General features: G+C 55.6%; 1 protein-coding gene across 6 annotated transcripts in view; it reads left to right on the forward strand.

Annotated features, from left to right (window-relative positions):
* Positions 1-27,239, forward strand: part of MMEL1 (membrane metalloendopeptidase like 1) — a 32,681-nt gene that overhangs the window by 3,760 nt on the left and 1,682 nt on the right. For 3 of the 6 annotated variants that reach the window (XM_084786300.1, XM_084786296.1, XM_084786297.1), the window contains exons 4-21: positions 11,520-11,588; positions 12,186-12,245; positions 13,118-13,279; positions 13,546-13,626; positions 14,843-14,938; positions 15,421-15,539; positions 16,215-16,280; positions 17,514-17,708; positions 17,784-17,873; positions 22,219-22,355; positions 22,713-22,806; positions 23,761-23,889; positions 24,384-24,482; positions 24,782-24,865; positions 25,289-25,392; positions 25,695-25,753; positions 26,108-26,227; positions 26,648-26,781. In XM_084786300.1, the coding sequence (XP_084642426.1) occupies positions 11,520-11,588; positions 12,186-12,245; positions 13,118-13,279; positions 13,546-13,626; positions 14,843-14,938; positions 15,421-15,539; positions 16,215-16,280; positions 17,514-17,708; positions 17,784-17,873; positions 22,219-22,355; positions 22,713-22,806; positions 23,761-23,889; positions 24,384-24,482; positions 24,782-24,865; positions 25,289-25,392; positions 25,695-25,753; positions 26,108-26,227; positions 26,648-26,781 (1,898 nt within the window). The remainder of the gene's footprint in view (positions 1-11,519; positions 11,589-12,185; positions 12,246-13,117; positions 13,280-13,545; positions 13,627-14,842; positions 14,939-15,420; positions 15,540-16,214; positions 16,281-17,513; positions 17,709-17,783; positions 17,874-22,218; positions 22,356-22,712; positions 22,807-23,760; positions 23,890-24,383; positions 24,483-24,781; positions 24,866-25,288; positions 25,393-25,694; positions 25,754-26,107; positions 26,228-26,647; positions 26,782-27,239) is intronic. The other 3 variants (XM_084786298.1, XM_084786299.1, XM_084786301.1) reach the window with 3 other exon arrangements.

Here is a 27,239-nt window from a genome sequence, read left to right on the forward strand (position 1 = left end):
TTGGAGTGGAGCCCAGGGTTCCAGGGTTCCTTTGTTTGAAGTCCACTGGTCTCAAAATACCTGGTTTTTGAGGTAACAGGCCTGGTGGTCGCACAGCCAGCCGTGAGGTACAGGACCGGGGGCGGTGGAGTCTTCTGCCCTGTCGCCATGTCTGCCTTCTCCCTGCACATTGCCCCCTTCGCTCTGGAGCAGTGTGTGTGCCTTCTGGGACAGCAGGGTCTCCTTGGCTCCTCCAGGGCCCCACAATTTCTGCTTCCTCTTCCTCCAGGACTCCTGGCCTCTGGAGTGACCCCAGAGCTCCAGTCAGGGCTGAGGAGGTGGGATGTTTTCTACTATCCATCTTTAAATACGTTTGTTTCTTGTTCTGAGGATGTCTTATTACCACTTCTGTTTTGTGAGCTGCCATTTACTCTTTGATGTCGGCATCCACGTGACCTTATGTTACCATCTTAACTTTGACTAGCTTCTGGGTCATCTGCACATTGTTGGAAGCTCGTTTGGAGCCGGTGAATTCTCTGGTACTTGGCTGAGGTCACTCTTAGGTGCGTTACTGTTGCTGTGGTGACATACCCTGACAAAAGCGGTTCAAGGGGGAACGTGTTTGGGAAAGTCAAGGCGGCAGGAACTTGAGGCCAGCAGAGACAGCAGCGAGTGCTGTGTTCAACTCACCGCCTTCATGCTATACAACCCTGGGATCGCGCACCGCATGGGCTTCTCTTCACATCTCTGTTCCTTCGGTCAAGACAATTCCCCTCAAGCATGCACAAGACACCCTCGTCCCAGGTGACCCTGACCCCGATCAAGGTTGATAATGCCAGCCATCACAGTGGCCTTAGGCCAAGTAAGGCTTGGTCAGTTGTTTTTTGGTTTTTTTTTTTTTTAATTAAAATAGGCCAGATGCACTGTGGGCCACACCAGTCCCTGCCTGCTGCGTACAGACACTGTCCACAGGTGCCTGTGAGCTCAGGCAAGGCCCCCATAACATTGGTCCCTTCATTCTCTTGGTCTTCCAACGGGTTATTGAAAGGAGGGTGTGTGAAAATCTTGCACTAAAGACTTGTCAGTTTCTTGAAGTGGCATCAAGGATTAATTTACCTCACCAATTTAAGACCAGTGCATGGACATATACACTTAGCTCTAAGGGGCTGGAGAGGTGGTTCACGCGTTAAGAGCGCTGGCTGCTCTTCCAGAAGACCCAGGCTCGTTCCCAGCCCCCACATGGCGGCTCACAGCTGTCTGTAACTTCACTTCTAGGGGATCCGACACCCTCCGCAGGCGGCCTCTGCAGCCACCAGGAGCACACAGGCATACACAGAGACAAAATACTCATACACATCACATCAAATAAAATCTCAAAAAAGAGAGGACTCTAAGGTGTTTTCCTCAAACACTCTCCATCAAAAAAAAAAGCCGTACACTACAACCTGTTTCATAAATGTACACAATTACAGGTGTGTGGTTAATTTATTTTTATGTGTATGAGTGTTTGCCCCTGTAATTCTACACATAGATGTACATTGAGAATCGTCCCACTATATGTCACCATGCCAAGATGTATTCTTTTAACTCTGCATTCTGTTCCTTTAAAAATCCTGTATCCGGGCCTGGAGAGGTGGCTCAGAGGTTAAGGGCACTGACTGCTCTTCCAGAGGTCCTGAGTTCAATTCCCAGCACCCACATAGTGGCTCACAATCATCTACAATGTGATCTGATGCCCTCTTCTGGTGCGCAGGTGTACATGCAGATAGAGTACTCACAGTCATAGGGGATCTGATCCCTTCTGACCTCCACGGGCCTCAGGCACACACATGGTGCACAGGCATGCATGCAAGCAAAACCACCCATCCGATAAGAACAACAGAATAAAAACAAAACTTTTTTGGTAATTTTCTACTACACTTTTTGGGAAAGGGGACATGTCATGACACAGGCATGAAGGTCAGAGGACAATTTGTAGTGATCGGCTTTTCCGTTCCGCCACATACACTGAGCCAGAGAATAGTTTTTTGGTGGTGGGGGGGCATTTGTTTGTTTGTTTGTTTGTTTGTTTGTTTGTTTGTTCTGTGTAGCTCTGGATGTCCTGGAACTCACTCTATAGACGGGGCTGGCCTCAGAGATCTGCCTGCCTCTGTCCTGGGTGCTGGGACTAAAAGCGTGTGCCACGGCCACCCAACGAGGTCCAGAGATTTGAACCGTGAGCACATCTCCGAAAACTTTCTGTGTACGGTTCAGCGGTTTGTCCTGCAGCCATTCATGGGGGCGGGTGGGGGGTTGAGTTAGCCTTTACCGGGAGGACTTGACTTATTTGCACTCCCTGTGATCTCCGGAATATGTGCCTTTTGTCTACAATGTTTCCGGTGCATTTTCGTCTTCTCTTACCTTTGTTCAAGCTGAGCAGGTTTCCCCCTCAGTTCGCTTGAGATTCTTTTTGTTTAATCCTTCTGACAGCTGCTTATTATTTTTTTTCCTCCTGCTACTTTAAAATTATAAACAAACCTTTTATTCCTGAAGTGCTATCTCATTTCGTGTGCACATGGCGGGGGCGTGTGCGGCATGCGTGTGAGGTCAGAGGCCGCCTTCTGGGTTCTGGGGCTCACACTCGGGTTTCAGTCTTTCTCAACAAGTGTCTTTGTCCTTGAGGCATCTGGCTGGCTCTGGAAGTGGAATATTTTCATAAATAGCTCAGTAATGCGTCTTCCTTCATGCTCATCCAGAGCTCTTCTTCACAAGCAGCCGCATTCATTGTTCAGGTTGGCCACCGCAGCCTCTGCCTGTTTTTGTAAGTAAACGTTTAGTGGCGCACCGCCTTGCCCACCTGCTTGTGCCCTCGCTCCCTTCCTCGCCAAGCAGCAGAGATGCGCAGGTGAGACGGACCCCGCCAGCAGCCCTCTTTGCAGGGAGATATCTCCAGCCTGGGCCTGGGCTGTTTCCGTGGAGTCTGCAGCTCGTCTGTGAGCTCTTGTCCCTGTTACTCAGTGAGGACAGGAAGGGCCTGAGGTGGTGTGCACACCAGTGCCCAGATCTACCACCTCGCTGGCCGTTCTGGCTCCTGCCCCAGCTGTGTGACCTCAGTCAACTTCCACGCTGTCTCTGCACCTCGGTTTTCTGACCTGCAAAACAGAAATCATAGGAGCACACGCATTAGTGGTTCACGTGAGGGTCTGAGGACTTAGCGCAACAGGGATGCTTAGGAAGATGCCCGTCACACTGCTCATCATCAGATTTAATAACGACGTCAGCCTTGCCGCTAACCCCATCCATCATGTCATCACAGCCTGTATGAAGGTAGATTAGCTTGTAAGACCCCCCACCTCCCAATATGGATGTCTCCATAGCTTCTGCTAAAATCCCACCCTTGTCATTTCTATAATTTATGGTGTGTTTTAAAATACTTGTTATCTATTTTTAATTATATTTATGGCTATATATATATATATATATATATATATATATATATATATATGGATATGTGCACTTATGTGTGCAAGTCCCTTCAGAGGCCCAAAAAAGGGGGGGGGGTGGAGTTGCAAGTGAGTGAGCAGTGGGTGCTGGGAATTGAACCTGGGTCCTCTGCAAGGGCACTGAGTGATCCTAGCCACTGAGCCACCTCTCCAGCCCCTAGTCTATATTTTTTTTAACACCCGAACTATGAAAAGTAATGAGTTGCATTTTCTTTCCTTGCTATTGTCTGGATCTCATCATTCATAACTCTTTATGGGTCTTTTTTTTCTGTCTAGTGATTGTTAGGCGGGGCTCGTCTTTACCATTTCAGAAAACGTCTGTGCCTTTTGTGTGGGGTGGGGGTGGGGGAGGGGGGAAGAGTTGGGATCTCACGTAGCCTAGGTTAGCCTCCAGCTGGCTATACAGTCGAGGATAACCATGAGCTTGTGACCTTGTCCCTACCTTACAAGTGCTAGGTTACAAGCATACACCTCCCACACCTGTTTTCAACCAATGCCTTTAAAACCGTTTGCTGGTTGTCAGGCAGGTGAGGCAGGCAGCTTGAATATCACGTTGGTCACTGTAGTGCCTGCGTTTAAAAATGCCTGGCATGGGGTCATATGTTTGATCCCTTGGTCCCCACCTGGTGGCACTGTTGGAAAAGATTATGGAACCCATAAGAGCCTGAGCCTTGAGGAAGGAAGGACATCACTGGGAGTGAGTTTTATAGCCTGGCTCTACTTCCTGCTTTCTTTCTCTGCTTCCTGTGTGCAGATGAAATGTGGTCAAGCTGTTTCCTGCCAGCCTCACACCCCTGCTGCCAGGGCACCGTGATCTCCTCTGTGAGATAAAACAAAGCCTTTCTCTCCAGAGTTGTTTTTTTGTTTTGTTTTGTTTTGTTTTGTTTTTTTGGTCAGGGTTTGTCACAGCAACAGGAGAAGCAGCAGACGTGATCGTCCAAGATACATCTCTTAACTTTTAAAATCATTTTCCTAGACTCTCTCATCCTTTCTTAAAAATCGATTTAAAAAGTAAACGACTTTCAGTTTCTCACGAGTCAGCCGGATCCTCAGGCCCCCAGCAGAGCCAAAGACAAGTAACGAAGCTTGTGTCGGCCAGCCTTCCAGTGCTGTGACAAAGTACCTGAGTCAAATGGCTTTAAGGGATGAAAGGTTTCTCTTGGGTGTGGTTTCAAAGGTTTCAGGCCACGGTGACTTGGTTCCATTACTCGAAAAGCCCCACTCCCGTATGATTGACACGGACTCCACCCCTAGTGTTTCTGCGGACGCAGGCAGGCACACACTGATTTTGCTTCTTAGTCCTAGGCTGGGGTCAGGAAGTCCTCTGGGACCTGTTGGACTTAGCCACCAACAGGCCCAGGAATCTGAGGCTCCGTAAGTACCATTTTCAGGATGTCACTGCCTCTGTTGGCCAAAGGTGGCTTTTACTGGACTCCTGGTTCCCTTGTGGTAGCCGACCCACCTCAGGGTCTGGGCTCTCAGGCCCACTGGCCCTCCTGTCCTCCCCGCATAGGCATAATCTTATTCGCCACCTCTTACAGAAGTGCTGATCACCTGGCCCGAGAGGGTGAAGGCTCGTCTTTCCCAACAGCACACAGTTTTAAGATTCGTTTATTTATTACTATGTATACAGTACTCTGTCTGCACGTACACCTGCAGGCCAGAAGAGGGCACCAGATCCTGTTATAGATGGTTGTGAGCCACCATGTGGTTGCTGGGAATTGAACTCAGGACCTTTGGAAGAGCAGCCAGTGCTCTTAACCTCGGAACCACCTCTCCAGCCCCCACAGCACACAGCTCTTGCTTCCTTCAGAAAGGGTCCAGGCAAGCAGCAGTTTCACTGCTGGGCCTGAGTCCTTCCTAGTCTCTCCCTGCCACCACTGAGCCTGTCCTCTCTCGGGAGGGTCCTCTAGAGTCTTGTGAGACTCGTCCCTCGTCACCCTCGTAGGCAGCTACCAGGGTTCACAGAGAGGACTCGGATGTGCAATGGATGCTCCTGAAGCCAAGGACTCCCAGGTCTCCACTCAGGAGCTGGCCCACACTGGCCGATTCAGAAGAGGCCGGTTTCCTCCTGCTCCTTGTTTGAAACCCCTCTCCCAGGTTCTATCCAGGGTGAAGCCACCTGTGCCCCGTCTCTCCATGAAACTGGCCCAAGCTCTCTGAAATGTCATTTTCCTTATCTTGTGACTAAGTCTTGGGTCAGACTCAGAAAAAAATATAGTGAGTTTAAAAAATAGGTTATCTGGCTTTTGTTGTGGTTGCAGAGAAGGAAATGGCACTCTGCTGTGGGTTTTTGATGTTTAAAATAGAACTCTCATAAATTCCAGATACATATTTAACTTAATAGAAGGCAAAGGAAAGCAAAAGCTCCACTGTTTCCTCCAAAGGATACAGTCACTTAGAATGGCTTAGCTACATACACACACACACACAGAGGCATGTACACATGCACAGAGAGAGAGAGAGAGAGAGAGAGAGAGAGAGAGAGAGAGAGAGGAGAGAGAGAATCCTGTTCACATGCTATTGCTGTCATGTAATTTACTTTTACTGTGTTTTTACATACCACATAAATATATACAGTTACTGTTGCTTTTAATTGCACCATGTTATAATAAGTTTCTCACTTTGTAACAATCATGACTCCCCAACCACACACACAGAGGCACACATGCACACACACAGAGGCACACATGCACACACACAGCCACATAGGCACACATGCACACACACAGCCACATAGGCACACATGCACACACACAGAGGCACACATGCACACACACATAGGCACACATGCACACACACATAGGCACACATGCACACACACATAGGCACACATGCACACACACATAGGCACACATGCACACATACATAGGCACACATGCACACACACAGCCACATAGGCACACATGCACACACACATAGGCACACATGCACACACACAGTCTCTCTTGGATTATCTCTACTCGATCCTTCTAACATCCTGCTAACAGGGCTGTGGAGAGAGCTCAGTCAAGTGCTCGCTGAGCAAGCAAAGATCTGAGATCAATCCCCAGAATCCATAGAGAGAAGCCAGGCATGGCAGTGCGTGCGTGCCGTGTGCGTGCGTGTAGAAAAGCCCAGTACTGGGGAGACAAAGGCAGGAGGATCCCTGGGGTTCGTTAGCCAGCCTAAGCTATCACACCTGGTGAGCCACCTGCCAGTGAGAAATCCCATCTCAAAAGACAAGCTGGACAGTGCCTGAGAAACAACACAGAACAGACTGACCTCCGGCCTCCACACACATGTGCAGAGACGCACTCCCCATACACGCACACACAAACAAGGCATAAATTAATGAAAGTAAATTCTCATTTTTTTTTCTTAGTCTGACCTTTCTGATGCTCAGTCTTTCTCTGATAGTTCCTGTCCCTGGCTTCGGCCTGCATTTCTGGTGAATTCCACAAGGCATCACTCTAGCTAAGTGTCTCTTCAGCTCGGTTGACTCCATCCAGCTTGGGTTTGTGATTGTTTATAAACTTCAACTCCATGTTCTCCTTTTTAAAAATATGTTATTGTATTTGTTATTTGTGTATGACTCTGTGTGTGTGTGTGAGAGAGAGAGAGACAGACAGACAGACAGATGTGAGTGCAGTTGCATGCATGCCACAGAGTACAAGCACAACCTTTGGGAGTTGGTTGTTTCTACGCTAGGTCATCAGGCCTGCACAGCAAGCACGCTGGCTCACTGGACCATCTCACTGTCCCACGTCATTTCGTTCTAGCATTTACAGCTGGTTCTTTTTCAAACTGTTTTTTTTTATCATTCCTTGTCTGTTTCCAATTATTTCATTTACGTATTTCAAACAGCGTAGCATGCTTTGTGTCACAACACCAAGGTGCCCGAAACAACAGTTGCCTAATATCTGACCTCGGCCGAGGCCAAGTTCATCCAAGCCAGACGTAGGTTGAGCACCTCTGTGTCAGGGGATCCTCATCCAGTCGGCCTGGGGCTTGCCACAGCCACCTCATTTTGTCAGCTAAAGCAGGCCATGCAGACACATCACAGGCAAGAGCTGAGCTAAGTATCCTTCCTGCCCTAAGTGGGAGCAGGAGCAGGTTGGGTATTCAGGGCTCCCTGCAGAGGAGTGCCTGCTTAGACCCATCTCTGAGCTCCTCAGGGCTCTGCTGCAGAGGAGTGTCTGCATAGAGCCATCTCTGAGCTCCTCAGGGCTCTGCTCTTTGTTCTTCCTAATACAGGGACTGCTTCTTTTCGTAAACATAAATTCGCATCCACAGGGACTTTGTCTTTAGCCTCCTGTGTGATGTAAGTGGAAAAGGTTTCCCTCTGAGAAAGCATTTGTTTCCATCAGTGACTTCAGAGTCTTCCATTTGGGACAGCTTCCTGTTGTCACACCACACTCCCTCCCTCCCCACCTCATCTGTCTCCCAACACCCACCCCCTCCCCCACCTCATCCCCCATCCCCACCCCAAGAAGATTACTCAACCTCAGGGAAGCATAAATTTCCCCATCACTGTGTTTGTCCACCCCCCCTCTCTCTTGTGATGTGTTTGTGTGTATAGGTATGCGTGTATGATGAGTGAACGTGTGTGCGTGTGTGTGTGCATGTGCGTGCGTGCGCGTGTGTATGCGTGTGTGCATGTGTGTGCGTGTGCATGTGCGTGTGTGCGTGTGCGTATGATGTGTGGGCATGTGCATGTGTATGGTTGTGTGTGTGTGTGTGTGTGTATGATGTGTGGGCATGTGCATGTGTACGGGTGTGTGTGTGTATGATGTGTGGGCATGTGCATGTGTATGGTTGTGTGTGTGTGTGTGTGTAGGTCAGACATTGACACCGGAAGTCTCTTTGATCATTCTCTCTCCTTATGTGTTGAGGTGGAGTCTTTCACTGGAACCCAGAGCTCACAGGTTCAGTTACTCTCGCTAGCCAGCTTGATCCAGAGACCCTGTGTTAGTGCTCACGAAGCACTGTGTCTGTAGGTGGGCCTCTCGGCCTATGGCTTTTTCTTGGGTGCTGGGGTTCTAAACTCCACCCCCACACTTGCATGACAAATGCTTGACCACCCTCAGACCTCACTTCTCATGTTGCATTTCCACCCCGCTCTTTGGTGTGGCTTCCAATGACACTCCCGGCATATCTTTAGCTGTTGTAATAAATCTTTAGCTAATGTTTATTATAAAAGTAGCCTATTAATTATTACAGCAGTGTTATCTAACCCGCTATCATAATCAATAAAGACACAGACACCTGTTGCATGTTAGAATAGCCTCATTTTACCTGGGTCTGGGCAGAATAAACCCTCTAAACTATGCTGATCACTTCCCTGCCCCCATCCCAGGCCGGCTGCTTTAATCCTTCCTTAAAACACTTGCTAACGTCCTTCATCTGGGCTCTGGGCTGCTCTCCTGCATCCACACTGCTTTCCACACTGACCCACACTCACTCCTCTCTCTCTCTCTTCCTCCTCCTGTACCTGACTTTTCTCTCTCCTGCCTCATGGTCCCCGGACCCCAGGCCCATGAACCTCAAACGCTGCCCCTCTCTCTCTCTTCTGCCAAGCCCCAAGCTTCAGCAATGTTATAAACCAATCAGCTGTAAACAGGTAGAGCCAGGTTTACACAAGGGGCAGGTGTGCTGAGAATGTGCTCTCCTGGGCGGCAGCCCGATCCTGAGGGCCAGGAATTAGTGACAGAATACACAGCACCAGGCCAACCCCCAACCATTCCCCTTTTCTGCCTAAGTAAAAAGGCCACTTTAAAACTGTACACAGTAAGGAAAAAATTATGAAACAATTATAAAAGCCAATAGGTAAGACTTATATCAAAATACACAGCACTAGCCCAACCCCCCCAACAGTAAGTTTCCCACGTCTTCTGCAAGCCTCTCCAGCTTAGTGACTGTGGCCGCTACACAGCCTGCCGCTGCTAATATTGGACTCCTTTTGACCAGCTTCGGTTCCCTCCTGGTTCGCCTATCTGTCTTTGTTTGGGTTTGGTATTGTTTTGTTGTTTGTTTGTATATGTTTGGTTAATTTGTTTTGAGGCAGGGTCTCACTATGTAGCCCTGATTGGCTTGAAACTCACAGAGATCCACCTGCCTCTGCCTCCCAGGTGCTAGGATTAGAGGTGTGTGCCACCATGTCTAGCAAGGTTTGGGGTGGTTTTTTTGTTTGTTCGACTGTTGTTGTTGTTTGGTTTTTGTTTGTTTGTTTGGTTTTGTTTTGTTCTGTTTTTTGAGACAGGGATTCTCTGTGTAGCCCTGGCTTTCCTGGACTCGCTTTTTAGACCAGGCTGGCCTGGAACTCACAGTGATCTGCCTGCCTCTGCCTCCCAAGTGCTGAGATTAAAGGTGTGCGCCACCACGCCTGACTGGTTTGGGGTGTTTTTGAGATAGGGTCTCATGTGGCCCAGGGGCTGGCCTTAAGTTTACTATATAACTAAGGGTGGCCTTAAATTCCTAATTCTCCCGCCCCTACCTCCCAAGTGCCACATGTGGTTTATGCGGTGCTGGGACGGGAACCCAGGGTGCAGCACTGATGCTACACTAGCGCTCTACCAACTGGACTGCACCCCAACCCCGCGGTTCCTTCCTGGTGGTTTTGTTGACGATATATCTCCACCCCACCCCCGCTTCACTGGGAGCTGGAAGTAGGCAGCCCTCGGTTTCCCTTCTCTGCCTGTGGGCTACATCACCCAGAACGGCAGGTGGCAACAAGTACGCCCTGCACCCGACTACCCCCCCCCCCAGAGCCCTGACTCCTCACAGCCGCCCACACGTGTGCACCCAGCAGACTGTAGACTGAAGCGCGCTCGCGATGGGCCTTGCAGCAGGACCTCCCTTCCTGCACTCTGACCTGGCTGGTCACTCTTCTGTAGAAAGGGAAGGGCTTGTCTGCATCCTGTTGTCTTGGGCTGTGCCCCTACCGGCTACAGAGGTTTGTGGCCCCATGTTGAGGTGGGTGCTGAGTCTGGAGATGCTCTTTCCTCTTGGTTGCATATCCTCTCGCTGGAGGTGTGACTCTGAGATGACTTTGAGATCCAAGGTCCAGGTTTAACCCTCAGGCTCTGCTCTGGAGATGAGCACACCCCTCCACAGGCAGCCAAAGCTTCAAGGGCCCTACGCTCTCCCTTGACTGCCCCACTTCCATTGCAGGCTTGGTGGGGGGCGGCGGGGAGGTCAACTTTCTTATCTCTGGAGCTCAGAATTTTTCCCCGAAAGTTTTCCCTCAATGTCACCACCAGACTGCAGGCGAAGGGGTAGACTCTAAAGACAGAGTCCACACCGGCAGCACAGCTGATATGGTCTGGTTTGTAACACCCTCATGTATTGAGCAAATGGCCTTCCACATGGTCTGGCCCCAAGGGGCACCGTTGTTGGCACCTCCAGCACCTTCTGTGCTGACTGTGCCAGGGGCCAAGCATATACAGCCCTATTTTCTCCTCCCCACAGGTCTATGTGTCTGACTCTGGGGAGTCTCAACACCACACACCAGGTCTGAAGATGGCCAGGCCTGACTTGCTCTTTGCCTAACCCCTCTCCAGGTCCCCCAACCCCTCTCCAGGTTCCGAAGACCCCCCCATGCTAAGCAGTGTCCCTCCATACTTGTAGTGGAGGGACAGGGACAAGGAGGGTGGCCTTGAACCTTCAGCAGGCAGTGAAAGTACAGAAGTTAGAGGGTGACGGTTGCCAGTAGGGAGGTCCCCCGCCTGCAAGGACCCAACTCCCCTAAATTAACCTATATACTCCTGTGGCAAGGCTGCAAGAGCAGCAGCCTTCTGTAGCTACAGCCCAGGAGGATGCCCATGTGGGGGGGCCTTCCCCCTTTCCTCCTCAAACCCCGCAGGAAGTGTGAAGAGGAGGAAGGGGGCAAGGGGGAGAAAGAGAAAGAGAAAAGGGTGACTAGACTCTGAGTTTCAGAGCCTCCCGTCTCAGTACCACGGTGTGTGGTGAGCACTGTAGCCCGGAGCACGGTACAAAAACACCAGCAACTGACACACACTACTCCCTGAGACCCCGAGGGTGGTGATGGAGGGGGCTGAGCACTGTATTTCTCCCCAGGAAAGCAGCTGCCCCCATTAAGTAGCTGGCTACGCTTCTCCCAGGAAGAGAAGACGGTTGTAAAACGAGGTAGCCTTTGCCTTCCCTGCCAGGCAACCCTGAGGAGGTGGGCTTGGCGGGCTTGGCATCTGGGCCTGCCACGGGCGGGGTGATGTGGACGGGCAGGAAGCACAGGGTGGTGGGGATGAGGAAGACAGGGGATTGACCGAGACACCCGTCTCTTGTGGCGTGTCCAATGTCTGGGAACCGCTGGTAGCACCCGTGGGGCCAGCTGGGAGCCATCTTTGGCTGTACTAACTACTGGGTAAGGACAGGGTGGGCTAGCACAGAGCCTTAGATCTGGTGGGACAGCAATGGAGGGAGAGTAGGAGCAACCTCAGCCCTGAGGGTCAAGAGAGACAGTGAAGTTAAAGGGCTCCCAGGTCACCGCTGTAAATAAAATTCACACGTTTGGGTTCGACTGTCGAGCACCAGGGCTGTGATTCAGACCTATCCTGGCGGTGTCCACGGAGGGCAGGGGAGGAAGGAGACCAACCCCCACCTATCCCGCCCCTGCGGTGCCCTGCCACGCCCACCCAGCCCTCAACCCTCTCACCAGTGCCTGCCCCATGCCCACCCAAGCCTACACACTCTACACACCTAACACCCCTCCTTCTGTTCCTCCAGCCATCAAAGAGTCATCACAGACAAGTGACGTCTGCACCACCCCAGGCTGTGTGATGGCAGGTAAGCACCTTCCCTAGGGTGGCCACAGTGCTGTGCCAAGGGGATGCCTGAAGCCAAGCTGAGACTTTGTCTTAAAATTGGGCACCATAGATTGCCCTCTGCAGGAGGCAAAAAAACAGACAAAAATTTGTCAGGGGAGGGGGCAGAGGGGGAGAAGGTGGAACAGGAGGGGAAAAAAGCCTGGAGAGACACTCACAATATGGTTTCCCAGGCTGGGTGGACCCTGGAGCCCCACAGTGATGCCCTCTGTGCAATCTCCAGCTGCAAGAGATCAGGACAAGCAGGCCAGAATTCTAGGGTTTTCCTGGGCAGCATCAGCAGAGCACTGAGCACATGAGCTCAGGCCCCAGTCACCAACTACTCCAGATGCCAGGGCACAGCTGTCCCATCTGATAAGAAAGAAACCCCAAGGAGCTAGATGGGAGAGCTACTCCCCCCCCCCCCCGTGAAGGACAGAGGACCTGAGAAATGAGAGGATGCTGGGACGGCAAGGGGCAGACAGGCCACGGAGGAGGGCAAGGTCACCGCTGGGCCCCTCCTAAGAGTAGGAAGTATCTCCCAATATCAGGTCTTCAGGTGGGAGAACACTGGAAGGTTCAAGGTCCTGTGGCTTATAAGTGGCAGCCCTAGTCCTGGAAGGCCCTCGGGCAATTCCTCCAATGTTCCTAGCCACCCTGTGGCTCAGGGAAAGTGACCAACTCGCTCAGGGGCAGGCTAGTACCTGCCAGCTCGTAGATAGCTGAATTACATCTCAAACTGTCCACAAGGGGGCGACGCTGCATCTCAGACTCAAAAGACAACATTGAGATGTCCACAGCTCAGGGTCTCCTCTCTTCTCTCCACCCCCCACCCCCCACCCCGGGGATACACAGCTGCCAGAATCCTCAAGAACATCGACCCAACGAAGAAACCCTGTGACAACTTCTACCAGTACGCGTGCGGAGGCTGGCTGCGTCACCACGTGATCCCCGAGACCAACTCCCGGTACAGCATCTTTGACATCCTTCGGGATGAACTGGAGGTCATCCTCAAAGGTGAAGAGTGGCCTCCACCTGCGGGCGGGGAGGCGGCACTGAGCCGTGGGTGGGTAGGTAGCCAGGTCAGAGGCGACCCCACTGCCCAGGCGTTGAAGTGGGCTGCGCCTGGGGTGTCTTTGTGCAGCATGAAGAAGCCCCTTGTCTGTCAGAGGAATGGGGTCAGCCCGGGACGCTTGCCCAGGGCCAGAAGAGACCAACAGTTGTTGACCTTGGGGCCTCAGCAGGCACCTCAGCCTCTGCTCAGCTTTCTCCTCTGCCCACAGGGGTGCTGGAGGAGTCCAGTGTCAAGGACCGGCCAGCTGTGAAGAAGGCCAAAATACTGTATCGCTCCTGCATGAATGAAAGTGAGTAGAGCCACTCCTTCCGGGGCCCAGGCAGCTCCAACACCACGCCACGCCACACCACACCACACCACACCACGCCACGCCACGCCACGCCACACCACACCACGCCACGCCACACCACGCCACGCCACACCACGCCACACCACACCACGCCACGCCATGCCACGCCACACCACACCACGCCACACCACACCACGCCTCACCACACCACGCCACACCACACCACGCCACACCACACCACACCACGCCACGCCACGCCACACCACACCACGCCACGCCACGCCACGCCACGCCACGCCACACCACACCACGCCACGCCACACCACACCACGCCACGCCACACCACACCACGCCACGCCACACCACACCACGCCACGCCACGCCACGCCACGCCACACCACACCACACCACGCCTCACCACACCACACCACGCCACACCACACCACGCCACGCCACGCCACACCACACCACACCTCACCACACCACACCACACCACACCACACACCGAGCAAAGGCCGTCACGTGAGACGTGTCCGCTGTGTGCTGCACCTCACCTGGCCTGGCTCATTTCCAGCTGCCTGCGGTTACATCATCACTCAAAGGCATCCCCTCCTGTCTGGCTATGGCCAGCCTCCCCTCCCCCTCCCCCTTTGGCCCCCTCCCCCCCCCCACCCCCGCCCCAGCCTCCTAGAGGTCTGAGGTCGAGTCCAGTGTACCAATGATGGGACTCGGTGGGTGGGACTGTGGTTTTTATGAGGTCACCCCCGGTGGAACCCATACCCGGGCATGTCCAGGGATATCTTATTTCCCCAAATCTTGTGGCCAATGCCTGCGAGACACAGACGCCGTCCATCCTCCGGATTCTCACCGTTACTTAGTTTCTGACCCAAGAGTCTGCGTGCCCAAGGCAGGTGACAGCAGTGTGTGGGCAGAGCCCTGAGCCCTCTCCTCCACACCAGCCCACTCGCCCAGCCGCAGCCCGGCAGCTCCGCAGAACCCTGCCACATTCAGCCCAAGCAGCTAGGACCATATATGACTCCCAGTTCCTCTAATTTTGTCCCTGCTTCCTTCGCCTGCTGCCAGCTACCAAGTCCCCCACTCTCTGTGACCCCGGGGAAGCGTTTGCTTCAACGGCAGCCCCTGAGCTAAAGCTGGACACGTGTCATGGCACCTGAGTTCCCAGAGTTTGAGGGCGACCCACCCCTCTCCCCTTCAGGTGTGATAGAGAAGAGAGACTCTCAGCCCCTGCTGAACATCTTGGACATGGTAGGAGGCTGGCCTGTGGCCATGGACATGTGGAATGAGACTGTGGGTAAGTACAGGCCGGTTTGGAGACACCAGGGAAGAGGTCAACTCTCCCCAAGGCTGCCCACAGGCTACCTACCTACTCTTGGGAAGCCCCTAGAACCTTATTCCTCCCAAAGCCAACTTAGGGTCACACGGGAGAGTCAGTGGCAGCCTGGCAGGTGCTCTGAAGCTCTGCCAAGGGGCACCCATCCCTCCTGGCATCTATCCTAGGCACCGTCTCCAGCCCTCAGACTGTGTGGCCCACCTCTGACTCAGGGGCAGGAGGGACGCCTGGGGTAGGCTATCCTCCCACCCACACACGGTTGACTCCCTCAGTATCTATCTCCCATTTGGAGAACAGTTCCTCAGTCCCCGAAGTCCCACCGTGAGCTCGCTACCTGAGCCGGGCAGGGCTCGCCTCGCCCCTGCAGAACGCTCTGCCTAGGAGGCAGTTCCATGTCTGGAGACTGGCTAGCTGGGCCTCCAGCGTGATTGCTGACTCCTCAGGCCTCAAGTGGGAGCTGGAGAAGCAGCTGGCTGTGTTGAACTCGCAGTTCAACAGGCGCGTCCTCATCGACCTCTTCATCTGGAATGACGACCAGAACTCCAGCCAGCACGCTATCTATGTATGCGGTACCCTCGGGCGGGGCGGGGCGGGGCCGGGGGCGGGGCTGGGTTGGGCCGGGGGCGGGGATGGGATGGGCTGGGGGAGGGGCTGGGTTGGGCCGGGGAGAGGAGGGGAGGGGGAAAGGGAAACGGGGGGGGGGGGGGATAGGAGCGGGGTCTTGCGCCTAACTCTGGACTTTGTGGCTGACTAGGGACATAGACTAGGATGGTGTCTGGGGGACCCGTGAGTGCAATGTATGCGTTGCCTGCCTGCAGTGTAGTCTGCAGTGTGAATTGTACTGAGCAGGGATCCCATGGGGCCTCTCGGCCCCTGCTGTGTTCTGAGAGGCTGGCCCTCTGCTCAGAGCGCTTCAGACCTACTATGAGGTGTTTGGCATCTGGACAGGAAGCCTGCAGGAGCCTTAGCTAGAGGGTCAGGGAAGCACACACAGATGCCACTTTGGGTAGGCTGGGAGTGGTGTGAGTCCTCCCTGTGGGGGACCTGAGCCCTATCCAGCCCCTCTCTGCAGCTTCCCCTCTCTGGCACGGAAAGGCTTGGGTTTGGAAGCATCTGCCTTCCACAGGGAGCTCATGTTCTACCAGGCACAAGTTCTAGGGGAGGGGGCACTGCTCACCTCAGACAGGCTACAGGGATCCCCACCACCTGCCAGGAGTCACACCCTCTGTGTTTCCAGATAGACCAGCCTACCTTGGGCATGCCATCCCGCGAGTACTATTTCAACATCGGCAACAACCATAAGGTAAGCAAGGAGCCTCAAGGCCTCATGTCAGACACAGCCCCTTCACATACCGTGGGCCCGCTGGGGCTCGGCACTCCTGTTTGTCCACTGCCTGGTTCCCCACAGCCAGCCTCTGTAAGTAGTTGTGGAAATGTGGCCAGGCACTGAGCACTAGGGACACACAAAAAATGGACAGCCAATCTCCACACTTGTGTCAGTCCTGAGGTGAGTGAGCTCACCGAGACAGGCAGTCCACTCAGCTCGACCCGCCCACGCAGAACCAGGGCCAGTGTCTAGAGGCCCCGAACTCAGCGTGGGCCGGGCAGAGGCCCTGAGCCTGCTCTGTAGAGTCCGCTCCTGCATCTGCAGAGAGAAGTCAACTATGGAGTAGGCCAGGATGGCCAAGGAGAAAGGAAGAGCTGGGATGGACAGAAAGCAGGCAGGGACAGCAAGGACGTCTGTCCAGGAACAGGGTAGGAAAAGGCAGGAGGCAGGGATGACCCATGAGGCAGGACTGGGACTCCTTGTGGCCATCCAGCTGCCAGCGATTAGAAGGAAGGTTGGGGTGGTCAAAGAGGGCTGAGAGAGGGTAGCCGAATACAGAAAACTGGGACCTGGAAACACACACACACACACACACATACACACACTCGAGTGTGGCCACTGGTCCAGTCTAGCAGCTGGCAGAGCTTAGGCGTGTCTGGATAGGGTACCCTGCAGCTCACGCAAGGAAAGCCCCTGAAACAATAGGCATGAGGGAGGAAGGACATCCAGAGGATGGATGGACAGACATCCTGAAGAGCCAGTCTCCGTCTCCTCCTTACCCCATGGCTGAATCGTGGGTGGGGCAGCCCAACCTCATCCTGATACCAATAGATGAGGAGTCATTGAGCGCCTGTGGAGCCCACTCTGCCACTTTGCGGCCTCACCAGAGGCCCAGGCATGGGCCATTCAGCAAGAAGGAGGTGGGACAACACTTGGTCCCAAACTGTCTGGAATGGTCAGGGCATGAGAGTCCACACAAAGTTTGGGGAGGAGCCCAGACAACAGAACACAAAGGCTATCATGCTGGCTTGTCCCTGTGGTGGGATCAAGGTGGCTGCCACAACTGGTCTCTATGCTCCACTGTGTGCCGTCTGTGCCGGAACCTGGGGGGCGGGGGGAGGGGAGAAGAGGGAGGGACAGGGGTGGGGGGTGGGGAGGCCAGAGGAGCAAGCTTCCAGGAGCCACTCCACGTCACACCTCACCCCACAGAGTGCTCCATGGTGGCCAAGGTGGCCAAAGCCCAGCTCCGCCCATCGTCCTTTGGCCCAGGTGCGGGAAGCCTACCTGCAGTTTATGATATCAGTGGCCACCATGCTGCGGAAAGACCTGGACCTGCCCAAGGACAGTGACATGGTGCAGGAGGAGATGGTGAAGGTGCTGGAGTTGGAGACGCATCTGGCTAATGTGAGGCAGGGCCACGCTGGGGGGCTCGGGCTAGGGGCTGAGTCCCACGCCGTGTGACCCCGGCTCCCCACACAGGCCACGGTTCCCCAGGAGAGCAGGCATGATGTCACCGCCCTGTACCACAGGATGGACCTGGTGGAGCTGCAGGACAGGTTTGGTCTGAAGGTGAGACACAGGCGCCCAGGCCCAGCCTATCCACGTGCTCACTGCCCACATGGCTGCTCCTGCCTCTAAAGGGATCCTGTTGCTGGCACCCAGGTGTTAAGTACCTTTAAATGAACACAGTGGGGGAAAAAAAAAACTCCAGGAAGACAACCACTGTTGCCCTGGGACAGGCCTCCTCCCTAAGGCAAAATACGGCTGCTCTAAAGGGCTCATGTCAGAGGGAGGAGGGCACAGGTGGGACGGGGCCCATGTCAGAGGGAGGAGGGCACAGGTGGGACAGAGCTCATGTCAGAGGGAGGAGGGCACAGGTGGGACAGAGCTCATGTCAGAGGGAGGAGGGCACAGGTGGGACAGGGCTCATGTCAGAGGGAGGCGGGCACAGGTGGGACGGGGCCCATGTCAGAGGGAGGAGGGCACAGGTGGGACAGGGCTCATGTCAGAGGGAGGAGGGCACAGGTGGGACAGAGCCCATGTCAGAGGGAGGAGGGCACAGGTGGGACAGAGCTCATGTCAGAGGGAGGAGGGCACAGGTGGGACGGGGCTCATGTCAGAGGGAGGAGGGCACAGGTGGGACAGGGCTCATGTCAGAGGGAGGAGGGCACAGGTGGGATGGGGCTCATGTCAGAGGGAGGAGGGCACAGGTGGGACGGGGCTCATGTCAGAGGGAGGAGGGCACAGGTGGGACGGGGCTCATGTCAGAGGGAGGAGGGCACAGGTGGGACGGGGCTCATGTCAGAGGGAGGAGGGCACAGGTGGGATGGGGCTCATGTCAGAGGGAGGAGGGCACAGGTGGGACGGGGCTCATGTCAGAGGGAGGAGGGCACAGGTGGGACAGGGCTCATGTCAGAGGGAGGAGGGCACAGGTGGGACGGGGCTCATGTCAGAGGGAGGAGGGCACAGGTGGGACAGGGCTCATGTCAGAGGGAGGAGGGCACAGGTGGGACGGGGCTCATGTCAGAGGGAGGAGGGCACAGGTGGGATGGGGCTCATGTCAGAGGGAGGAGGGCACAGGTGGGACGGGGCTCATGTCAGAGGGAGGAGGGCACAGGTGGGACAGAGCTCATGTCAGAGGGAGGAGGGCACAGGTGGGACAGAGCTCATGTCAGAGGGAGGAGGGCACAGGTGGGACGGGGCCCATGTCAGAGGGAGGAGGGCACAGGTGGGACGGGGCTCATGTCAGAGGGAGGCGGGCACAGGTGGGACGGGGCTCATGTCAGAGGGAGGAGGGCACAGGTGGGACAGAGCTCATGTCAGAGGGAGGAGGGCACAGGTGGGACAGAGCTCATGTCAGAGGGAGGAGGGCACAGGTGGGACGGGGCCCATGTCAGAGGGAGGAGGGCACAGGTGGGACGGGGCCCATGTCAGAGGGAGGAGGGCACAGGTGGGACAGAGCCCATGTCAGAGGGAGGAGGGCACAGGTGGGACAGGGCTCATGTCAGAGGGAGGAGGGCACAGGTGGGACAGAGCCCATGTCAGAGGGAGGAGGGCACAGGTGGGACAGAGCTCATGTCAGAGGGAGGAGGGCACAGGTGGGACGGGGCTCATGTCAGAGGGAGGAGGGCACAGGTGGGACAGGGCTCATGTCAGAGGGAGGAGGGCACAGGTGGGACAGGGCTCATGTCAGAGGGAGGAGGGCACAGGTGGGACAGAGCTCATGTCAGAGGGAGGAGGGCACAGGTGGGACGGGGCTCATGTCAGAGGGAGGAGGGCACAGGTGGGACAGGGCTCATGTCAGAGGGAGGAGGGCACAGGTGGGACAGAGCTCATGTCAGAGGGAGGAGGGCACAGGTGGGACAGAGCTCATGTCAGAGGGAGGAGGGCACAGGTGGGACAGAGCCCATGTCAGAGGGAGGAGGGCACAGGTGGGACAGGGCTCATGTCAGAGGGAGGAGGGCACAGGTGGGACGGGGCTCATGTCAGAGGGAGGAGGGCACAGGTGGGACGGGGCTCATGTCAGAGGGAGGAGGGCACAGGTGGGACAGAGCTCATGTCAGAGGGAGGAGGGCACAGGTGGGACGGGGCCCATGTCAGAGGGAGGAGGGCACAGGTGGGACAGAGCCCATGTCAGAGGGAGGAGGGCACAGGTGGGACAGAGCTCATGTCAGAGGGAGGAGGGCACAGGTGGGACGGGGCTCATGTCAGAGGGAGGAGGGCACAGGTGGGACGGGGCTCATGTCAGAGGGAGGAGGGCACAGGTGGGACAGAGCTCATGTCAGAGGGAGGAGGGCACAGGTGGGACAGAGCTCATGTCAGAGGGAGGAGGGCACAGGTGGGACGGGGCCCATGTCAGAGGGAGGAGGGCACAGGTGGGACAGAGCCCATGTCAGAGGGAGGAGGGCACAGGTGGGACAGGGCTCATGTCAGAGGGAGGAGGGCACAGGTGGGACGGGGCTCATGTCAGAGGGAGGAGGGCACAGGTGGGACAGAGCCCATGTCAGAGGGAGGAGGGCACAGGTGGGACAGGGCCCATGTCAGAGGGAGGAGGGCACAGGTGGGACGGGGCTCATGTCAGAGGGAGGAGGGCACAGGTGGGACGGGGCTCATGTCAGAGGGAGGAGGGCACAGGTGGGACAGAGCTCATGTCAGAGGGAGGAGGGCACAGGTGGGACAGGGCTCATGTCAGAGGGAGGAGGGCACAGGTGGGACAGGGCTCATGTCAGAGGGAGGAGGGCACAGGTGGGACAGAGCCCATGTCAGAGGGAGGAGGGCACAGGTGGGACAGAGCTCATGTCAGAGGGAGGAGGGCACAGGTGGGACAGAGCCCATGTCAGAGGGAGGAGGGCACAGGTGGGACGGGGCCCATGTCAGAGGGAGGAGGGCACAGGTGGGACAGGGCCCATGTCAGAGGGAGGAGGGCACAGGTGGGACGGGGCCCATGTCAGAGGGAGGAGGGCACAGGTGGGACGGGGCTCATGTCAGAGGGAGGAGGGCACAGGTGGGACAGGGCTCATGTCAGAGGGAGGAGGGCACAGGTGGGATGGGGCTCATGTCAGAGGGAGGCGGGCACAGGTGGGACAGAGCCCATGTCAGAGGGAGGAGGGCACAGGTGGGACAGAGCCCAGGTCACAGTAAGTAACCCTCCCTCCTGACCAGAACAGATCAATAAGCACTTGAACCATACCTCTGGCCAAGGACGGGACAGGAGAACCCTGAGTGTGTGGCCCCAGCTCATCACAGCCAGGGCTTCACCTCCGATGTCCCTGGATTTGAAGGTCACGGCTAGAGAGAATGCTCACAATTAAGCACCTGACCTTTCAGAGGACCCGAGTTCAGTTCCCAGCACCCACAGCAGGCAGCTCACAACCACATGTAACTCTAGCCCCAGTGATCCAGCGCTCTCTTCTGGTTTCCAAGGGCACCCACAGACACACAAGCACACCACATAAGAAAGATTAAAATAAATCTTTAAGCGATAAATTCAAGACAGGCGTGGTTGCGCAGGACTTTAATCCCAGCACTCGGGAGGCAGGTGCATCTCTGAGGTTGAGGCTGACCTGGTCTACAGAGTGAGTCCCAGGACAGCCAGGGTGACACAGAGAAATCCTGTCTCTTTTTGTGTGTGTTGTTTGTTTTTGCTTTTTGTTGTTTTGTTTTTTCTAGACAGGGTTTCTCTATGTATCCCTGGCTGTCCTGGACTTACTTTGTAGACCAGGCTGGCCTTGAACTCACATTGATCCTCCTATCTCTGCCTCCCTGAGTGCTGGGATTAAAGGCCTGCACCACCACACCCATCAAGAGGTCCCATTTTGAAAAACAAGCAAACAAAAAACAAAAAACAAATACAAATACACGCACACTGCTAGTTCAAGAGCATTCTCAGCTACATAGGAAGTTCCAAGGCCAGCCTGATTAATGTCTCAAAACATTTTTTTTTTCAAAGTAATTAAAGTATGCCATTAAGCTCAGCAGTGTGGAATATTTACTGAGAGTAAACCTTACTACCAGGATGGTAGAGTTTAGTAGTGGAGCCCTGCCCTCGCAGGCATGTAGTACTGCCCTTGCACGCATGAGGTCCTATGTTCAATTCTCATCATAAATACTAAAAAAAAGTTAACGCAAAATAAATTACCATCCCACTTATGTAATATGTAAGACTACCATATTTTCTAATTTTTGCTAAGTTGTGTTTGTCCAGCAGTTTTCCCCCACTACACTTAATTTTTCAGATATTCTGCATAGACTCTTAACAGTTTCACAGCCCACGCACAGGCTGTGGGGAAATGTCCCCTCGTGCCTGATTCTTATTGACAGTCCTTGCTCACCTGTTTTGCAAATCTTCCGTGGGAACTGGGTCTCCCAGATGCATGGGCCGCCCACCTCTTCCTTCCTCGCCGTCTCTCTGCAGGGCTTTAACTGGACTCTCTTCATACAAAGTGTGCTGTCGTCTGTGGACATCCAGCTGCTCCCGGATGAGGAGGTGGTGGTCTACGGCATCCCCTACCTGCAGAACCTGGAAGACATCATTGACATCTACTCAGCACGGTGAGCCTGGGTGGGTGGTTTCCACAGGGCCTGCACACCTTCGTCCCCGCCCCCATAACACACACACACACACACACACACACACACACACACACACACACACACGCAGTTCCTGCCTTCGGGAGACGATCCCGTCAAACACTTTTCCTCGGGTGTGAGGAGCACAGACAGAGGGTCAATTTCGGTGTCCACGGTGCCTCCCCTGCCCCCCTCCAGTCCTATCAGGCATGAGGGATGAACAGGCTGATTCTTGGAGAATCTGGAACCATGCGTGGTGCAGAACCTGCTGGCCAGCCCGTGTCTCCCGCCTAGGCAGCCGGCCAGTCACCTGCCCCATTTCACCTCTGCTTCCTCTAGGACCATGCAGAACTACCTGGTGTGGCGGCTGGTGCTAGATCGCATCAGTAGCCTGAGCCAGAGATTCAAGGAAGCAAGGGTGAACTACCGCAAGGTGGGTGCATCGTGGAGATGAAGCTCTTGCCGTCGTCCGTCACTCACTTCAGCTCACGGTGTCTGGGCGAGGCGCTGTGTCATTACTGGGGGGCCCCCAACAAGAACCCGGTAGACAAGAGCTCCTGCCCTACTGGGGCAGTCAGCTATCAGCAGCTGACAAAGCAGGACCCTGGGCTGTCAAGACCAAGTGTGACCAGAGGAGGGACCAGGAAGGCTAAGGGAGTCACCTCCTAGGCGAGAAGAGACAAGGGCAAGAGGTCCAGGGCGAGTGGCCAGTACAGAGACGGGAAAGAGCAAGCGGGTGGTCAAGAAAGAGAGGGCCACAACTCGGCATGCGGAGTTGTCTCTAGCCTAGCTTGAGGTCGGGGCCAAGTCTCATCGAGGACACATCTTGTACTTTTTGCATCTCTGGGGACAGGCAATCTTCCTGCCACTCCAGCCAGGGAAACCAGGATCTTGGGATTGGGCAGCCAAAGTTGTGTGTGTTTCCTAGAGTTTGTTCCAGGGTCGATGCTAACTCTAAGAGTTCGGGCAGACCAGGGCATGAGGGCAGAGTCTTAAATGGGACCCTAGCTTTTCCAGAGTAATAAGAAATCCCTTCAAAACAGCATGATGAGCCGGATGTGGTGGTGCATGCCTTTAATCCCAGCACTCAGGGAGGCAGAGGCAGGCGGATTGCTGTGAGTTCAAGGCCAGCCTGGTCTACAAAGCAAGTCCAGGACAGCCAGGGCTACACAGGGAATCCCTGTCTCGAAACAAACAAACAAAACAGCATGATGGCCTTCTCATGTCCAAAGCCAGCATCTGGTCTCAGTCATCCTGTGTCCCCCTCTGGGTACCCGGAAGCCCATGGTGGGAGAGATATGCCTGCCTCACAAGCTCAGGGGCCCGCGTCCCTGGACTGGGAAAGTTGGGCACATGGCATAGAAGAGTGAGTGTGTAAACACACCAGGCGCTGTATGGCACAACTGTGGAAGAGACACGCTGGAGGGAGTGTGTCAGCTATGTGAACAGCAACATGGAGAGCGCCGTGGGCTCCCTCTACATCAAGCAGGCCTTCTCCAAGGACAGCAAGGCCATGGTGTGTATCCCTGACTTCAAACAGGCACTGTCTGTGGCAGCTCTCGGGCTCACCCTGGGCCAGCCTCCTGGCAAGGACACCAGTCCCGTCACCACCGCTCCCGTCCATGGCCAGTTCGAGCCCTAGTCTTTCCCTGAATTCAGTGTCTTCCTAAAGGGATATGTGTTAATACCAGTGCCCACCAGAACAGAAGGAGGCCAAGAGAAACCCTGCCCCGGGTGCTTCTGACCCTGAGCGCCAGCCTTGGACCCTGTTAGGCAGGCCCCTGGGAAAGGCGCAGGCTGCGTGGGTCCTGAGCCCAGGGAAAAAGCAAGCTTCCAAGTCACCTGGGAGAGTCCAGCGCTGAGCCACAATGGCCACCCACAACAATGCCACATTTTCCCAGGAGGCCAGGCCAGGGGCAGTATTGCCCCTCCCCCCTCCTAAAGGTGTCCTAGACCAAGCCTGGGACGCTAGTCACGCCCTCCAGGACATAAGGATGCACACTCCCCCAGGTCAGAGAGCTGATTGACAAGGTAAGATCCGTGTTTGTGGATACCTTGGATGAGCTGACCTGGATGGACGAGGACTCTAAGAAGAAAGCCCAGGAAAAGGTGATAACCCTGGCGGGGTTCCCATAGCCCTGACCTAGTGGGAGGGAAGCTGGAACAGAAGTGGGGGCCGCTCTGCGGTCTGAGGCTGGGGCCCATCCAAGCTTCTCTGGGCCCCAGTGACAACGACTCCCGAGCATCCACAGAGAGCCCCACCTACGTGTCTGGTTCTGAAAGCTAACGGAGGGAACATGGCTGCCACCCCCCTTCCCCACACGGCAGGGGGCAGAGCCAGCATGTGGGGCAAGGGGACCCCCTCAACCCATGGTGGGCAGCGTTAGCAGGCCTTCCTCCGTCCTCAGGCCATGAACATCCGGGAGCAGATCGGCTACCCTGACTACATTTTGGATGAACAAAACAAGCACCTGGATGAGGAGTATTCCAGTGTGCGTACCAGTCACTGCTCTGCCCGCCCGACCCCCGCCGCGCCTATCCCCACCCCCCCTAAGCCCCATCCCCTGCTCTGAGCCACCCCTGGGGAGGGAGAGGGCACTTCCTGTAAGGCCTCTTCCTGTTCTCTTAGTAGTTCACTCAGCCACACCCCTATACCCTGGAGTCGCTCTACCATCACCCTGCTAACAGGTTGGGGGAAACTGAGGCACAGAGAAACTAAGATTTCTGAAAGTCATATGAAATGTTCAGAGCCAGGACACCCTTCCCCACTTGCCTCCTCCAGGGGCCTGAGGGTGACACGCCAGCTCGCCCGCGGGTCTTGAGACCCTTCCCCAACCCTCAGCTCTTCCTCTAACACCTCTTGAAGACTCAGCCAGCCTGAGGGCCGGTCATGTCAGACTCTTGTTTTCTTGTAGCTGACTTTCTCAGAGAACCTGTATTTTGAGAACGGGCTTCAAAACCTCAAGGCCAGCGCCCAGAGGAGCCTCAGGAAACTTCGGCAAAAGGTGGACAAAAATCTGTGAGTAGAGCAGCCTTCTGGTTAGCCTGGCATGCAGGACTTCCCTACTGGCTAGGGGCGGCGGAATGAGTGTGTCCTGACGCCAGCTGAAGAGGACGCTAGACCTAGACCCTCCCCTCCCCCCCCCCCCCCCCCCCGCCAGCATCCTCTGCTTTGGGGGCCTCAGAGAGGAATCAGGCCTTGGGATTGGCTTAGGATGTTGCCCTAGCTGGCCACTGGGCCCAGGGCCTCTTCAGGGCAGAGGGAGCCTGGGGGGTGTCCTGGCAGATGTGGACTCCAAATGACCAGCGTATTTACCACAGCTGGATCATCGGGGCTGCGGTGGTCAACGCATTCTACTCTCCAAACAGAAACCAGATCGGTAAGCCCAGGGCACAGCGCCTCGCCCTTGCTCAGGAAAACGCCACCCAAATGGGAGTGGGCTCCAGGTTATTTTTGTGTGTTGCCCCATGGCCCACCTCAAGGGTGTAGGTTGGGAGGGACACAGAGGAAGCAGCAGAGAACTTTTTTTTTTTTTTGAGAAGGCAGCAGTAGGCAGAAGAAACGGAGCACAGACCCTCAGCCCAGCACTCCCATTGTGGTCTCTGACCCTGTTTCCTTGTCCATGCACCGAGAAGGGAGGCCTAACTTCCTAGGCCCAGTGGAGGTGCGTCACCCAAGCCCGCACACAGAGGTGCCCACTCACAGGCCATCTCTGTCGCCCACTGGGGGACAGTGTTCCCAGCAGGGATTCTCCAGCCCCCGTTCTTCAGCAAGGAGCAGCCACAGGCCTTGAACTTTGGGGGCATCGGGATGGTGATCGGGCACGAGATAACACACGGCTTCGATGATAATGGTAAGAGGGGCATATGGGGCGCCCCACCCACCAGGCCACCCATTCAATCTTTCTGTGGCTTAGTTGTGCGAGGCCCTGCCTGCTCTACATGCCTGGAGGGACTGCCCTGTTTGACTCTTAGGGCCTTATACCACCTGTGATGTCACAGCTGGTTTTCCCATGGGGCCTCAGCCAGCGGGGTCATATGAGGGTAGCCATGTGCCCCCTCATGTTCATTTACATCAGCTAAATTTGAGACTGCTGGTCCTGACTTGAGGAGCAAGGATGGGGTGGGGGTCATGGAAGCTCTCGTGAGCAGCCCCCGACATGGTGATGCGAGCTCGGAACTCCAGCTGCTGGAGGAAGGCCCTAAGCATCCGTGCGCTGAGCTGGCTAGGGCGATGAAAGCCGCATGCACGTCCGTCCTCTGCTCCTGTGCAGGTCGGAACTTCGACAAGAACGGCAACATGCTGGACTGGTGGAGCAACTTCTCCGCCCAGCACTTCCGGCAGCAGTCGGAGTGCATGATCTACCAGTATGGAAACTTTTCTTGGGAACTAGCAGACAACCAGAATGTAAGCGTGGCCCCCAGCACTGCAGCGGCCCTGCACCTGGCCCCAGCCACAGCCCCATGGCCCCAGCCCCATGGCCCCAGCACTGCAGCAGCCCCGCACCTGGCCCCAGCCCCAGCCCCATGGCCCCAGCACTGCAGCGGCCCCGCACCCGGCCCCAGCCCCAGCCCCATGGCCCCAGCACTGCAGCGGCCCCGCACCCGGCCCCAGCCCCAGCCCCATGGCCCCAGCACTGCAGCAGCCCCGCACCTGGCCCCAGCCCCAGCCCCATGGCCCCAGCACTGCAGCGGCCCCGCACCTGGCCCCAGCCCCAGACCCATGGCCCCAGCACTGCAGCAGCCCCGCACCCGGCCCCAGCTCCATGGGACAGGAGGGGGCCAAGGCCAGGCTGACCCGCCCCCCACCTTGTGGCCCCAACCCCAGCCCCATGGGATAGGAGGGGATCAAGGCCAGGCTAACCG

The sequence above is a fragment of the Acomys minous genome, assembly GCF_964271855.1.
Source record: "Acomys minous genome assembly, chromosome: 6".
Lineage (NCBI taxonomy): Eukaryota > Metazoa > Chordata > Mammalia > Rodentia > Muridae > Acomys > Acomys minous.